The following is a 16375-nucleotide window of genomic DNA, read 5'->3' on the forward strand; positions in this document are numbered from 1 at the left end:
CAAACCATTTATTTTAAATTACAAAACCGGGGTTGTCTTTAGGGAAAAATAAAGAAGACACTTAGGTTACTTCTAGGAAGTAGCAGTGAACTGGGAAATGAGAGAAACAGCCATATTTTAGCTGAAGAGATTTGACACAGTAAAAGTGATGGAGAACCCAAAAACACAAAAAGGAATTGGTTTATATTCTGTTCCTGACTTGAACCTGAACATTTCATAGCTATAAGTCCACAACATTCTACAAAGCATAGTGCAAAACCAAAACCAGTTATATTTAAATATTAAAAATACCAAATCAGACTTCCTAAACATTATTTGGTACAACAAGCACAGGCTTCTATAAATGGTGTTGTCTATCAGATGGGTTTAGTATTTGGTCCCGTTTTTCTTCATACTTTTCTATCATTTTCTGCATGTCATGGTCAGCTCCAATAACCTTGAAAAGAAGAACATGAACATTAGAAATACCTGACACCATAAAACATGGGGGGTTTTGAGCAAAACAGAAGAGGACCAGCACTGAAGCCAAACCAAGATACTCCTGGGGTCTGTCCAAATCACTTTCTGTTTGAAATTTGGCATTCCCTGAAAAGTTAACATGGCTGATCCTGCAACCAATCACAGTGAACAGACCCTCAAATTCCACAGAGAAATGGAAAACCAGACTTTCATGCTATACACTACACATGTCTGTAAACAGTCTTCTGAGGTTCTCATTCTCCAAGGTTACCAGAAAAGCAGATTTATTTACTTCTATCACTAAATAATGCTCTTATTATTATTTGAAAAGCACAATCCTCCACATGCCTAATTGGTTATAATTAAAGTAATACTCACAAGCACTGGGCAGGAAACCTCAAACAGTGCACGTTTAATGAGCCACTCTTCATAGAGCTCGTGAATAGCTTCTAAATATTCCTGGAAAAGAGGCACTGGAATAACACACATGCCCAGGGATGAAACACACACTGCAGTTTATCCGTTTGGTAAGCAGTTAAACACACAGAAAAGCCAGCACTGGGTATTTCCACTAACAAAACATAAAAAGCATCTGAAGGTTTCACAAAAATTTAATTCCCAGCACAAGGTTTTACTCCATGAAGAACCTCAAAGACACAGTTCACAGGAGCTCTCAGCTCCTTTTAAGATCAAGCAACCATGACTGTCTCCCACAGGTATAAAGTGGTTCAGGATTTTACAGAGGAAAATACAACAAAGAGAAGTAAGCACAGAAAGGGCAAGGCTGCACAGAACATGTTACTGGAGGCACTTTGGGTGTCAATACATTTTCCTAAAACTCCCAGTTCACTTTCTCCTGACTCAATTTCCTCTAAAAGCTTCTCTGCCTATCATCAGCTATTGGTGGTTTTTTCTTCAAATTGTTCATTCAGAACTGCTCCCCCAGCCCTCAGCAGGAGCTGTCAAATAACATGAGGACTCTTCCAGTCCATCAGAACAAGGATTTATTCTCAAGGCAAAATTTCACATGGCCCAAAATGCAGCTCCTGGGCTGCCTGTGCTGGAGGTTCAGAAGACATGCTGTGTGTGCAGAGGGAAATCCATTTGTGTCTGCTCAGGCTTTCTTTACAAGCCCAGGTTAATTCAGTCACCAAACTGGCATGGAAAGGGATCTTTCCATTACCACAGTTAATTTCCATTACCACAGTTAATTTTAAAGCACATTCCCACAGTTAAAATTGTCCAGAGTTGCTGCTTTTCAGACACAAGCAGAGACACTTTTCCTGCACAAACATCCTGGTAACAGCAGACAACAAAGTGCTCACAGAAATCTCCAGCACCTGCATACCCAGGTATTTGTGCTTCAAGTGGGTGCTTTTATGCCATTTAATGGTACAAAAGCAATTGACTTTTTACATCTTAGAGAAGATTACCAGTTGATTAATATTGCACCTAAAGTCAGCTATAGTACAGTGATTACTAAAACATAACACTTGGGACAGTCAGTGTGCATGACAGATCATTTTTTAAAAATAAATCAAAATTAAATACTCAGGTTCTAATTTGCAGTGGAAACAGCTGCACCACATTTTGGCAGTACACTCAGGGTACCATTTTAGTATTTAGATTGGAATCATTATGGTTTTAAGGCTCCTTGTAACCACATGTATTGGAGGAACTCCTTACCAGAGGAATGATCTTTTCTTCTTCCCTGCATCGTTTTTTTAACCTCTCATAACAAACTTTAGGAGATGTCTGCAGATAAACTGTTATAACAACAATTAGACTAGTTATGATCAAGGATCAGCTTTAAAAGCAAAGGAGAACTATAGAAGGAAAGAATCCTGACTTGGGTACCACCACTGAGCCCCCCTTTGGCACCACCATGAATCCATCCACAAACCACCCACAAATCCAAGCTGTCTGATGCTCCATGTTACAGCCACTATTATAGTGAATAATGTGATTATTTATTACCCAACAAACGAGAACTGTTTTTACTCCCAGTAAAGGTGCCCACCCAGAAACACAGCCCTCCAGATCCCACGGAGATGTTACCTATCAAATCCACTGAGACGTCGATGTTGCTCTTGATCCAGTCAAACCATTCACTCAGCACAGCATAATCCACCTCGGGCATTTTTCCACTGAGCAAACAGAAGAGCCATCACTCACTGAACAGCACGCAGAGATCAATTCTAAACTCTGGGTTTTCTCACCTGACTGGAATTGCTCCCCATTTACTCCAGCATGTATGAAATGAAAACACCACCAGTGTTTTTCCCACCCAAATTGAAAGCCATATAAACCGTTGTCTATACAAGAGAAAGACCAAATATTTTTCTTTTAAGTACTTATTAAAACAAAGTTTCTATTATTAACAGTTACAAACATTAATTATTTTTTTCCACTACAGTTAAGACATAATTACTTGGTGACAAGGAAGAAAACATTACCACAGTGACATTCACACAATAACAGCAAATTAGTGTCAGTGGTTATTTATTGCTCAGGTTCTTTGGATCAGGATCATCGCAAATCCATCTGCAGTGCATGGCACCAGAAGGGCTGGGTTTACTCAGCAGCACTGACAATTCCTTACAGAAGCCACAGTAAAGAGCAGTGAAAAAAAAATGACTCTGTAAACAAATTTATTGCCACTGTAAGAAATATTTGTGGAAAGAGTAGTGAGATATTCAACATGCTTAACTGCAGCTCTGTACTCAGAGAGCATGGACAATGTTGGAGACAACTGTCCCAAAGTTACCTCACCAAGAATAATAAAATATCAGACAGGGAGTTATAGAGAACATGTTAAGAATCACATTAGTATTTTATAATAAAAACATTCTGGGATTATTAGTATCAGATTTTCACTTATCACCATATTCCTAGTAGTCAAATATTACTGGTTTTACACTACCCTGTCTTCAAAACTGGTGATAGCAACACATACTCCACACTCCTTCCTAAATGCCTCTGCAATAAAAGTATAAAAAGAGATGGAGTTGGAGGGCTCCTGTCCTCTGCAGCTGAATGATTCACACCAGTTACAACATTTCAATAGTGAAGAACAAGATTCCACGGATTTCTAAGCCATTCTGCTGGCAACATGCTTCGATCACTGGCAAAACTGAGGAGAGGTAATACAGAAAGGTATTGCCCTTTAAGTTTGTAAGAAAGCAAAACGCCCTATTTGTAACCCCTCTGTTCTTTATCTGCCATCCAGCTGAATGTCTCCCCTCCTAAAATGGGATATCCCACTTCCTGAAATGGGATATCCCCCCCAGAAATGGGATAACAAATCACTGCTATTCTTCTAATACACCAATCATATCCATTCCTGGGTAGCAGGGACCTACATAAAGCCAAATACTGATGCTGCTGCTTTGCTCCAGGATAGATGGGGAAAACTGGAACATCAAAATGAATTGGAAATAAGAAAAAGCACCACTATTCTTACCCTAAAAGATGGTAACATCCAAGTCCATTCTGCACTGACCTGCCCTTTGCTTCCCCTTTGTCATGGAGCGCCCTGGATAATCCTGTGAGGATTCTGGATCAGGCTCAAGATCCATCAAGATACAGGGAATGTACAAGGCACAAAGGGGTGTTCTCATTTCTGAGGTTTGCTGACATTTGACTCCAACCAAGTCAAGTTTTCACTGCAGAAGTTGAACAGACCAAGCCTTGTATCATAACTATGAACTCCAGGGGGCCAGAGGGAATGGGTGGTGCTCACACCCTGCAGCACATCCTGCACACACATCCAGACTTCTCCTGGTTTTACAGCTGACATGAGTGTGCCCTTCATGCCAGACTCAAGACACAGCTGCACTCAGACTGCAGTGGCAGACCCTGGACACTCGTGCCTCTCTCTGCCTGCCACGGCCACCCCCAGCAGTTGATCACAGCTGAAACCTTCCATCATTGCTGTGCATCTTTCTCTGTTTCTCCCTCTGGGACAAAGCCTGCAGAGCCAAAACTGAGTGACTGGATCAAAGGAGAACTGATATCCCTGATATTCCCACAGCTCTTCATCCCTGTTTTCAACTGACCATTCTCCTAAAGGAGCAGAGTTTGTGTAGACATGAGAGAACAGCAACGGGGGGACCTTCTCTGCCTCTCCAGCTCCCTGACAGCAGTGGAGAGCCAGGGGGGCAGGCTCTGCTCCCAGGGAACAAGGGACAAGAGGAAACAGCCTCAGGCTGTGCCAGGGGAGGGGCAGGTTGGAGATCAGGAAAAATTCCTTCATGGAAAGGGTTGCCCATGCCTGGCACAGCTGCCCAGGGCAGGGGTGGAGTCCCCATCCCTGGGGGGATTTAAAATCCATGTGGATGTGGCACCTGGGGACAAGGGTTAGTGGTGGCCTTGGCAGTGCTGGGGAACAGTTGGACTTGATGATGATAAAGGTCTCTGCCAACCTAACAATTCCATGATTCTTCTCCATCTTTAGGACTGGACCCTAAGCAGTGTCTTCTCTTACAGAAAAGCAAGCACAAAATAACCTCTGCTCTGCAGTTTGCTTTTGGCCACTACCAACAACAAGGGTATGAGGGAGGCCAGATTTACTTATTCCTTTAATGTGACACAAAATAGCTGTTTTCATACAGCCCCAATTATTCCTTGTTTTATTTAAAATCCTTGCACGCACCCTTTTCTTCTGGCTTGCTCTTGGTAGCACCAGCTGCCTTCTAGCTTGCTGAAACCAAACAAAGCAAATGCTTCTCATCCAACTTTGAAGAGTGCTGAAGCCATGGAACACCTCAGGTGCCCCTAAAATGTTATTACAAAATTATCACATGGAGTTGACACAAGTTTGCCTCACAGCAACTGAGTTCTGAGTCTTTGGGACAAAAGCACTTTGTCTACAGTGAGAAAGAAAAGTCAGTCATTAAAAACAAATAATGTCTTTCTGTTTGCCTCACATCTTGCTGTCTCTCCCCACTTCCACAGCCATTCCTGCAGCACGGATGACACCTTGTGGCAACAAACTGGTTTGTGCCTTGAGGCCATTGAAAAACCCCCTAAAACAACAGCCTGTTAAACAAAAGGTCAGCATTCCACACAAACCAACCCCAAAACACTCAGTGGTGGTTACTGCACTGCTTTGGTTAGTTTGGGAGGCGTGAGTTGGACATTGGGACAGGTAATAAGTGATTGTTGTTTCTTTACTCACAGCCTGCCAAGGTTTGCAGCCTGTTTTGGTCCTGTAAATCCTGAGCCAGAGCAGTGACTCGAGTTCCTGCTTCTCCCTCAAGTTCCTGCTTGCAAGAAACACCAGTCCTGGGTGCCAGGTTGGGTAACACTACCTAGTTCCCTCCTTCCTACAGTGTTTTTCTTCATATCCTCATGGTTTTTAACCTGTTCAGCATGTGTTTGCTTTAATTTAGCAGGATTTTTGTATTCAGCTGGAGAGCAGATAACTTCAACAGATGTTGTCCAACTAATACTCTGTGCCAAAAACACAGCAGCACTGCTGAGAAAGGCTCTCCATGTCCTACAGGTTTTATTTTCCCAGTGGGCAGCACACCCTGACCCAGCACACTGCCACTCCAGCACAGAACTGACACATTTCACTGCCACTTGGATGCATATTACCAAAGAAATTACCAGTTGATTTTATATATATATACATACAGATATGAATATGGATATAAAAATTAATTAATCTAAGAAAGTGAAGTAGAAATCCATGTACCATACCTCCTGTACAAATTTTCCACAAAGATGTGCTTTGCACTGTGAATTGATCTCTCCATCATTCGGACTGGGGAAGTCTACAAAATAAACCTTGACAGTGTACATTTTTCAGCATGTTTGTTATCCTTTCAGACTCACACTGCACATTATATGAAACACATAAGATTTTCAGAGCTTTCTTTCAGATTTTGTGACAAACAAACTTACTGGGAGGGTGGGAACCACAAAAAAACCCACAAGGATTCCTGATCTTATTTACGGTCACTGCATTATTTAACAGCTACATAACTAATTTGCTACTCATACACAATTTCAGCATTTGGTTCATTTGAATGAACTTTTTCTGCAGCAGAACAGGATTTCTGTCGTCTTGGCAAAACAACTCTTCGAAAACCTAATGCTGGTATGTGCAGTATCACTCACAGGTGGTGCTGCTGAAAGTCTGCCCCGACACAGACCCAGAAAATAAAACTTAACCACAATCATTAAGGTAGAAGTATGGCACCTAAGATCACATCTTGTAATCAGGGAATGGAAGACAGCATGGAATGTAAGGAAGAGAGTTTGAAGGAAAGAGAATAAAAATCTTGGTAAAAATGTAGAACATGAAAAATCAACAGAGAGAAAGAAAATATTACAAGAAAAACCGATGTAAACCATCTGAAATAAAAGCAGTAGCAAACGTTAGAAGCACTTGGAATAAACACAAGAAGCAAGGCCTAAATGAATCCTAACACAAGATTATTTAATGTTTGCCAAAGATTTGAAATAGCAGAACTACAGACAAGTCACTGAGGTGAGATGAGGGAGATTCCAGCTCCTCAGGCTGGTGCCAAAGCAGCAGCACTGGTCTGGGGAAGTGAAAGTTCTGAGCAGGCAGGAGGCAGATGTTTTGCCCCCAGAGCACACACAGTGTCTTTGCACCACAAAAACTCCTCCTCACTGCAGGGACAAACAGAACACAAATAGATCCTAACACCAGGTTAAAAGCATTTAGCACTCATAACCACACCTAATTCTCTTTTAAATTATAAAAGAAATGTCTCTTTACCATTGGCCTGGTGTGCTGCTCCAACATGGTCAGCTGGACGTAAGTCTGTAAGGTTATCCCCCACCTGGAAGCATCCTCGTACATTAAGCCCTGGGGTCAGGGATGGAAGGAAGACACAGACATCTGTCAGGTCAGAGCCACACAGTGAAGGTGGTATTTAGGAAGCTCTTACAGCACAACAGCACTGCTACAACAAAGGCACTTATACAGCCAGCACCAGGTTGGACAAGAATTAAGGGATGGTTTGCTCTGCACAGTGCAGGTGTCAGAATTATGGCTCTGGTGACCTAAGTGGAAGGCTCACTGAAGTCAGCAGGAATTAAGTACTCTGCACATGGGGCAGTCAGAACCAAGGCACAGCTCCAGTCAGACAGTTCAAATATGTTTAGTAATTAAAAAACAACATATCTGCTACTTTATTTTTGTGCACTGACAGACTCTCAGTATACCCAGTCCAGCTAGAAATCATAAATGGTCCAGTAAGTGTGGTCTGGGCCTCAGAAAAGGTGTCCTGGAACACACACCCCTGTTCTTCCTACAGGATCCTCAAAGCAGGTCTCAGGGAGCTCCTCTACTCTTTCTGACTGCTGCAATTCCACACACACATACATTCACCAGCAACTCTATCCTGCAAAGCACAGGAAAGATCTCACTCAAAATAAGACATCATTCAGTGTCTACTTGGTGAGGTGACAAGTTTTAAGGCAGCAGCACAGCTTGAGCCCACAGATCTGACCTCCTCCTCCTGTCCCTGCCCAGCATCAGACTTTCTCAGTGCTCCAAAACACACAGACTGCTGTGCTGATGCCAAGCACAACCCGCCCCTCTACTAACAATAAGAAAGTAAGGCATCAGTAACTCCTAGGAGGGAGAATTTACTTTTCCAGAGGACCTATGGCAGCACTGATAGTATCACACACACATTTGGCCTTGTGTGCTTTGGGGTGTGTCCACACCATTGTGTTGGCAGCAAATTCCACCACCCTGAGCACAGATCTGTCCTCAGCCAGCAGAGGTTCCTGCAGGGCAGGTGATCCCTAAGCAGAACTGACATCAGGAACCAGTTCCACCAGCCCAGCAAAGCCAGTCTGCAGTGCAGGCAGAGCACAGCTGTGACCCCAGGACGTCCTCGTGGGGAACAGTTCCAAGGAGCCATGGCTACCCAAAAAACACAAACCCTCAACACCTCAGCTGGGGTGAGCTCTCCTGTCTTCAGCAATCAGAGAATCATAGAATGTTAAGGAATTGGAACAGATCTTAAAGCTCACTTAGTTCCGCCCCCTGCCATGGGCAGGAACACCTTCCACCAGCCCAGGTTGCTCCAAGCCCCATCCAACCTGGCCTTGGACACTTCCAGGACTGGGGCAGCCACAGCTTCTCTGGGCAACCTGTGCCAGGGCCTGCCCACCCTCACAGGGAACAGTTTCTTCCAAACACCTCATCTAACCCTGCCCTCTGTCAGTGTGAAGCCATTCCCTGTGTCCTGTCACTCCAGTTCCTGAGGAACAGTCAGACCCTGGAAGGTGCTGTGAGGTCTCTGCACAACCTTCTCCTCTCCAGGCTGAACAGCCCCAGCTCTCCCCTCCTGTCTCCACAGGGAAGGTGCTCCAGTCCCTTTATCACCTTTGTGGCCTCCTCTGGACTTGCTCCCACAGTTCCATGTCCTTCCTATGTTGGGGCACCACAACTGTGCAGAGTGTTGCTGTCAAACATCATTAACTGATCAGATCCACCCCTCACTTTGAGTGATCCTTTGGAACAGGCATAAGCAGATTCAGAAACAACTGTCACACTCAGGGCTTACTTTTATGGGAATTTCTTTAGCTCATCCCATGTAAGATGGGATGCCAAAACTACATTTTATATGCAATGTTTCTATTATATCTTAATCACAGTAAAAAGCCTTTTGCTTCATGAAGCTTTACTTTTTGCTGTGTGAGGTTCTGACCACACCCTTTCCAAACAGTTTTGCTGGTTGGTAAGGAGTTGTCACACATGTATTTCTACAAGAACAGTCACTGTAACTGCAGACATCATTCCTGTCACTTACCAGGATATTATGACCACGAACATTCCTCCACTTGACCAGCGGTTCTTTCAAAACCTTGTTAAAAAGAACTCCATGTTAACTCCATGTTAAACATGTTTTAGATGCAAAACACTTTAAGTGACTCCACAAGGCTGCAACTACTTTTAAGGATTACTCATTCAGTAAGTCAGAGTATTCACTACTTGTATTGGAAAGCTCACCCCTCTTAAAAAAACAGCACTGCATCCTGAACACAAAAAGTAATAGCAAAAACTCTAAAAATAGAAAAATATCAATACACAACACCATCTTAGCATTTTTAAACTGCCAAAGTAAAACACCTCATGAGCCTGGAGAGAATTTCTTTTGTTTTGGGTCAAAATCAGTCCCACATAAGGGAAAGAAGTGCTTAGCAGAGTCCTGACTTCATTTAATGACCTGCCCATTGCCTCACAAATTCATGTCTCAGAAAGTAACACTTGGCAGAAGGAGGATCAGACTGCAATCACATTAGTTTTATTTTTGTGTTTTAACAAACAAAATGTATTCAAAACCCTTACAAAATTAATCAGAAAAGCTTCTACCCTGAATAGGTAAAATCACAAGACTTGCCTGGTTCAAACAGGGTCTAAAACTCCAACCACAAAACCAGGCTTAAGAGAATTAACTAGTTACTTAAGAAAATGTTGCACTATATGCAAATTAAAGTCTGCTATCTTTGGGGTTAACAGTTAATTACTCCGTAAGAGTCATTTCTGTTAAATTACCAAATAACATCTGGCAACCCAGCACTTCCATGGGGACTCCTAAAACTTGCTATCAAATGTATTGCCAGCTCTGCTGGGGAAAGTATTATACAACAATATCTGTTGTACACAAAAACAATTGTTCACTGAGGTTTGATCTTGATTTTGTTTAAAAATACAATAAGCCTGCCCTTCCCTCAATCTTGTTCTAAGCAACGTGAAATCAAATATCAAATCAGTCTACGAAACCTTCAGGAACAGTTCAAACAGATTTCCCATTTTTAAAAAAAGCCATCTATTCACTAGAATCTCAAGTGTGTGACATGAGTATTTTTACATCATTACTTCTTTACTTTGCTTATTATAAGACACACCTACGATTTCAGTGACATGAGATGGCCAACAGGCATGTCCAAACATGCCCAGCCCCTGTGTGCTGCTGTTACTTTGCAGAGGCACAGACTCTGATCCACAGGTTTGACTGATCTCTTTGCACTCTGTACTTTATTACTTTCTTTTCTGCAATCTGAGTATAAAATCTTGGGAGATGGGGAGGCACCTCAGTAATCCCCTGGCTCACAACCTGCTGCTCCTTCCTATGTGCCTGAGGACAACACTTCCAAAGTGCTGGTTCTGCCAGGACAAGCAACTGCTGCACGTTGGGAATAAAGAACTGTAGATCCAGTACCTCAATGCTGGTAGTTCGAGCAAAATAATCCAGGCATGTTGTTTTCCCACTTGCAATGTTCCCCTCGATGCATATCTGATGAGAAATAGTCACTGTGAGAACAGTGTGTGTGAAAATGTACACTGTGACGAGATTATTTCCCGGGAAGGATTGCTAAAGCCTTAAGAGGCACTATGTTTTTATTTTCAGAAACTTGAACAACTAAAATAAACTAAGAGAATTTTTTTTCAGCTGTCTTAAAACAATTTATAGCTTCAAGTGATTAGATTCCAAATTAAAAAACAAACAAACAAAAAAAAACACCTCCCAGGAAGGGTTGTACAGGGCAACAGCAAGGCTACACATGCAACACTGACCCCAAACTGTCACCTGTCCCGACACAATCCCTCACCGTTTTATCCCTCACAATTTTTGGACAAATCCCTCATAATTTTATTGGAATTTACAGAACTAGACAAGCGTAGCCTTGCACTGACTATGAGCCAGTGCCAGAGCCAGCATCACACAGTGACACAGGCACAGCCAACAGCTGCATATGCTCAAATTATAACGAAATTATAATGAAAGAGGCTGCACGCTTTATTTTCCGAACAAAATGCAAATACTTACAACTCTCTTTCTATCATCTTTCTTTATCAGAAATTTATCTAGAATGGAAATAAACAACAGTTAAAACCAAGGAGGTCTTCACAACTTAGTTACACTGAGCCTCTTAAGTGAGCCCCTCCATGAAGTTTTTAGGTTCTCTGTTGTTTAATATGACTATTTGCTGAATTACCAACCTCCAGCATTTTAGGTCATTCTTGGGTCACGCACTAGGCACATTTGGCACAGACTGACACAGCTTTAGCTGAAGTTCACCATTGTTAACACTACCGACAGTCCAACGGGGAGTGCCCACACTTCCACCGGGTTTTTGTTATTCCTGCTGCTCCTCGCTTGGCACTGGGGAAAAGTGAATTTCGGGAAGGCCAGTCAGGGAGCAGCCCCTGCAGGGTCCACAGGCCCAGCTACAAGGCAGGGGAAGGGTGAAGGCTCCAAGACAAGCGGTTCAGGTGCCTCACACCTCAGAACTGCGGTGTAAAACCTGTGCAAGCCATGCTGGGCTTACCGGACCCCTCACCCCACAGAGGGCAGGAAGGCAGTGATGGGGGGCAGAGGGGCCGGGCACGGCCCGAGTGCCAGGGTCTGACCCTGCTCCTGCTCCCTCACGGTCTGACACTGATCCTGCTCCCCCAAAGCCGCACCCGAGGTTCAAATCCCGCTCCTGTTCCCCCAGAAGGTCCGACCCCGCTCCTGCTCTCCCAGAGCTGCTCCAGCGCATCCCGGGCAGCCGCCCGTGCCCATCCCGAGGGGCACCGGTCCCGCCCGGACAGCCCCGCACCCCCGCCCCGCACTCACGGCCGGCGGTGCCGCGGGGCCCGGGCGGGGCGCGGGGCCCGGTGCCGCCCAAACCCCGCCGGCCCCGCGCCCAGGCCGCGCCCCGCCGCCACATGGCCCATCCCCGCCGGCCCGCACGGCCTTCCGCCGCCGATACTGCACTTCCTCCGCCCGCGCCGACAGGCGGGGCCGGACCGGCTCCTCCCGCGGCTCCTCCCGCGGCTCCTCCCCGGCACCTCCCCCGGCATCGCCCCGGCACCTCCCCCGGCACCTCCCCGGCATCGCCCCGGCACCTCACCGGCACCTCACCGGCAGCTCCTCGGTGCCGGGGCTGTCCCGCGGAGCGGTGCCGGTGCCGCCGCCATGGCGTGCCTGGAGCTGGACCGCGCCTTCCCCCGCTCCCCGCGGGGCGCGCTGAAGATCGCCCGGCTGGTACGGCCGGGGAGGGGCCGGGATGCCGGGGGTGCCCTCGGACCGGCCGGGGAGGGGCCGGGATGCCGGGGGGTGCTCTCGGACCGGCCGGGGAGGGGCCGGGATGCCGGGGGGTGCCCTCGGACCGCCCGGGGAGGGGCCGGGATGCCGGGGGGTGCCCTCGGAAGGGCCGGGGAGGGGCCGGGATGCCGGGGGGTGCCCTCGGAAGGGCCGGGGAGGGGCCGGGATGCCGGGGGGTGCCCTCGGAAGGGCCGGGGTCGCTGAGGGACGGCGGGGTCCCGGCCCGGCACAGCGCTGACCGCCGTGCCCCCTGTCCCGCAGCTCCTGGCGCTGGCAACCTTCCTCTGCTTCGTGGCCTCGAATGCCCACGAGGCCTACACGGCGCTGGCCGGGCTGGAGATGGGCATCACCCTCCTGTTCCTCCTGCTCTACCTGCTCAGGCTCGACGCAAAGATGCGGTGGCTGTTCTGGCCGCTGGCTGTGAGTACCGAGGGGCCCCGGCTGTGGGTGCCTGTGTGCCCAGCTGCGAGATGTGCCCTGGTGTGAGTACCGGGGAGCAGGCTGTGAGTACCAATGGGCTGTGAGTACCAGTGCCCTGGCTGTGGGTGCTGATGTGCCCTGGCTGTGAGCACTGATGTGCAGGATGTGAGTGCTGATGTACTGTGGGTGCTGGTGCCCTGGCTGTGAGCACTGGCTGGCCGTCCCCCATCAGAAGGGTCATTGTCAGTCAGCTCAGTGACTGTTTCTATCCAGTTAAAGCAAGCCCAGTGTTCCATGGATGCTGAAGCAGGTTTTCCTCTCACAGAGTGTTCTGTTCCCTCAGTTCCTGGATAGCCGGGTAGGTCTGGTGACAGCCCCTCCCTAAACGGGCACTGATCACTTCCCTGTGTAACACTGTGCTCTGCATCCTGCTCATCACAAATTAGACATACACTTTCACTCACGTATTAACGAGTTCTCTTACCTCCCTCTTGCACATCTATTTCCTGCAGTCTGACAAGTGTAGCCAAGTTGCATAAATTCGACTAAAAAAAAAAAAAAAAAAAAAAAAAGAAGAAGAAGGTAAAATGAGGAAGTTTTATCCCAAACGCTCCTTTTACCACCAAACCACTGGGTGTCAGTGTCGATCTCGCAGGGATATTGCTGTAACTTATTTCCGTAGCAAACCAGTCGTTTTTAAAGACCCTTACCGTGTTGGGAGCTATCCACGTTCTTCTTCAGGTGTGTTCAGAATAAATGTTTTGCTTCCACTGGCTGTTTCAGGATATTTTCAACTCGGTGATTGCAGCGTTGTTCCTCCTCGTTGTGTGCTTGTTTGCAATAATAGTCAAGAGCAACAAGGGGACACTGGCTGGAGGAGTAAGTAGGAACCTTGTTAATGAATTTCAGTTCTTAAAGTGCACGTGATTTGAACCTCTTGGTACAGTTACATCATGGTGGGACCACAAAAACAACTGTCTTGGAAGAACACACTCAGCAGTCACAAATAAAAATGGATACACATTCAGTGTAACTAAAAATAATCCTAAAATCACTGGTAATTTAAAAATGCTACAAGACTTAGGAGTTACTGCAGAGAAGTACCAACACTGAAAAATTTGCATAAGTTGGATTTACTTCCACAGACTGAAGTCCTAGGTGAGAGAGTCCACAGCTCTTTTAGGACTATCCAGTTTGGTTACACTGTTTAGGAAGAAGTGCCTAACTAGTCCTGCTAAAAAGAGTTGAAACTTTTTAGCAGGCATGCTGGTACCTCCCTCCTGACGTGTACATTATTTTTGCTGACACAAAGTGAGGAATTACGTCAGTTGAAAAGGGGTTTTGCTCATACTGTGATTGTAAGATTTCTGTGGTTTTAAGATGAAACCAGTTTAATACTTTAAGCAACTGGTATTTTTAATTCAAATGGAAACTAATGTAATTAACAAACAATAAGGAGGGAAAGTCTTTTTTTAAAGTCTCCAGAAGTACAAGAAGAGCTGAAATGTGACAAGCAACCCAAAGAAACCTAAAACCTACCAGAGGGGTTTTTCAAAATCTGATTAGGAGACGGTAAGATGAGAAGCTGATGTCTTCACTGGCAACAACATCCTAAGCAAAAAGGAGACTCTGGCCAAGTGACTGCCTGTGCTAGAACAGAATTTATATTCTTGGTTGGGAAGTTAATAGAAATTAAAGGTGGGAGCAGCAGACTAAGCAGGTAGCTGGGCAAACAAGTTTGGGCAGAACGTATGACATCTTCAATTCTGTGAGAAACAGAATTGCCCCACAGTCTGTACTCCTGGGGCACAAACTGCCATGAGCTGGGCTCTCCTCAGCATTATTCTCTCTGATCAGATAATTCAGTGCTTGCATAAAAAACCCTGGTGTGCATGTGGGATGAGGCTGAAGGGTGGGAGCTGAGCAAATTAACTCAGCAAGGCCTTTCTGCAAACATATTTTTCCAGTTGCCTGCCTGAGGCTGTCTATTTTTTTAAATACTTCTGTACATTTTCTTCAATTTGGGATATGTTTCCCATTCAAAGCTTCAGAGGAGAGCAGTACTTCTTTTTCCTGCTAGGCTTGTTTCTATAGATTTTGACTTTTCTCCCTGACTTCTCTCCGGGCCAGTTCCATAATTAAGCCATCCTCACAGGGACAGGAGGCCTTTCATTTAGGATAAAAGCATTGTCTGGCATAATGCAGCATTAGCTTAGCTTTCAAGGAGAGCACCACACCAACTCCAAGGCTTCACGCAAACATCAAACACAGCAGGGTGTAGACGGCTCTGTGAGAGGCTGATGGGATGTAAACACGGGTGTTATTTAATTTATCAGCTCTCTCGAGTCACACACGTGTTTCAAAGGCAGAACCAAGTTAGGAAGATGTGTTAGCTTTGAGGAACAGTAGCTGACTCACTACAGCAAAAGATAGGGACTGTTAGGGGGAACTAACATTATGGTTATTTTTGTAGGTTTTGGGTCTTATATTGCTTGTTCTCTGCGTTGTCGACACGGTTCTTCTTTGCAAGAAGATTAGCCTTGCTAGACCGAGAGGAAGGAATGCTCCTACCAGATAAGATTGCCATGTTAGTAAAAGGATTTCTCCACTGATGATTGTTTCACCACTCTCTTTTAAAGAATTTGTATTTTCATGTGTTCCCCTTGGAATTTCCTGTGCATTGATGTATGTTTTTGCAAGTATCGTTTATAGGGCTTTCAGACATTTCCAAATGTCGTTTCAGTGTTGCAGTTAAAACTTCACAGAAAATGGTCCTGTTTTTCTAAACTTAATTACATTTTTACCCGTATGAAAATGAACTTCATGGTTGTTCTTATTTCTGTAATAAAAAGAAAATACAAATGGGCTGAAGTGCATTATTTAATATTATTTATTTACTAAGTGTACTTAAAGGTGTCACCTACCGGTAAACATCCTTAGAATGGAATTTTTTCCACCCTGGTGTTCCCTAGCTCATTCTCGTGGCCGCTGGCTGGCTGGTGCCATGGGAGTGCTTGTTAGAGCGTTGGCCGAGGCATTTCCATCCCTGGAATTTCAGGCTTTACCGTGGGTTGGACTCGACGGCCTCCAGCAGCCCCTTCCAACCCGAACCGCTCCGTGATTCTGGGATTTATCTGTTCGGGATGGCACGGGAAAGAGCCTGGCAGGCTCCCCGGCAGGCAGCGCTGCAGCGGGGAGCGCAGCCTGAATGAAGCCGGTGCCGTCGGGGCTGCCGGGCGGTGCCTGCGGGGCCGGGGCGGGCGCCGGGGCCGCCCCCCACATTTGGGGATGCTGAAACTTTTTTCACATTTCCGCAGTGTCACGATTTCCGCTTCCCTCCTTCGGAGAAAAAAAAAAAAAAAAGGGGGGGGAAGTCCCGGCCAAGCCCCCACCTCGAGCCCAGCCCA

The 16375-nt window shown here is 45.8% G+C and overlaps 2 protein-coding genes across 3 annotated transcripts; one reads left to right on the forward strand and one right to left on the reverse strand.

The window, feature by feature from the left end:
- Positions 1 to 162: 162 nt before the first annotated feature.
- On the reverse strand, positions 163 to 12228 carry TK2 (thymidine kinase 2). 2 transcript variants are annotated; one of them, XM_050328216.1, is made up of 10 exons: positions 12078 to 12228; positions 11286 to 11323; positions 10677 to 10751; positions 9264 to 9317; positions 7214 to 7303; positions 6166 to 6239; positions 2518 to 2606; positions 2146 to 2225; positions 838 to 918; positions 163 to 436 (listed from the first exon to the last, which is right to left on the reverse strand). In XM_050328216.1, the coding sequence occupies exons 1-10, from the start codon at positions 12169 to 12171 to the stop codon at positions 338 to 340; spliced, it is 774 nt and encodes a 257-aa protein (XP_050184173.1). In that variant the 5' UTR covers positions 12172 to 12228; the 3' UTR covers positions 163 to 337. The 2 variants fall into 2 exon arrangements, with proteins under 2 accessions (XP_050184173.1, XP_050184174.1); XM_050328217.1 differs by lacking the exon at positions 12078 to 12228 and adding an exon at positions 11459 to 11910.
- A 118-nt stretch (positions 12229 to 12346) lies between these two features.
- On the forward strand, positions 12347 to 15830 carry LOC126646727 (chemokine-like factor). Its single transcript, XM_050328237.1, has 4 exons — positions 12347 to 12488; positions 12810 to 12968; positions 13752 to 13847; positions 15442 to 15830. Exons 1-4 carry the CDS (start codon positions 12420 to 12422, stop codon positions 15544 to 15546), a joined length of 429 nt encoding a protein of 142 aa, XP_050184194.1. The 5' UTR covers positions 12347 to 12419; the 3' UTR covers positions 15547 to 15830.
- Positions 15831 to 16375: the final 545 nt, after the last annotated feature.

This window comes from Myiozetetes cayanensis, unplaced genomic scaffold (assembly GCF_022539395.1).
Source record: "Myiozetetes cayanensis isolate MyiCay16 unplaced genomic scaffold, myiCay2020 scf38, whole genome shotgun sequence".
NCBI classification, from domain to species: Eukaryota; Metazoa; Chordata; class Aves; order Passeriformes; family Tyrannidae; genus Myiozetetes; species Myiozetetes cayanensis.

Excerpts from the sequence above, each read along its gene's own strand:
- TK2 (XM_050328216.1), bottom strand. The coding sequence starts at position 12,171 with ATGTGGCGGCGGGGCGCGGCCTGGGCGCGGGGCCGGCGGGGTTTGGGC. Across the intron at positions 10,752-11,285 it reads AAGATGATAGAAAGAGAGTT|ATATGCATCGAGGGGAACAT; the intron begins GTAAGTATTTGC and ends ATTTCTCATCAG. Across the intron at positions 7,304-9,263 it reads TTCGTGGTCATAATATCCTG|GGCTTAATGTACGAGGATGC; the intron begins GTAAGTGACAGG and ends CCCTGACCCCAG.
- LOC126646727 (XM_050328237.1), top strand. The coding sequence starts at position 12,420 with ATGGCGTGCCTGGAGCTGGACCGCGCCTTCCCCCGCTCCCCGCGGGGC. Across the intron at positions 12,969-13,751 it reads GGCTGTTCTGGCCGCTGGCT|GATATTTTCAACTCGGTGAT; the intron begins GTGAGTACCGAG and ends TGGCTGTTTCAG. Across the intron at positions 13,848-15,441 it reads AGGGGACACTGGCTGGAGGA|GTTTTGGGTCTTATATTGCT; the intron begins GTAAGTAGGAAC and ends TTATTTTTGTAG.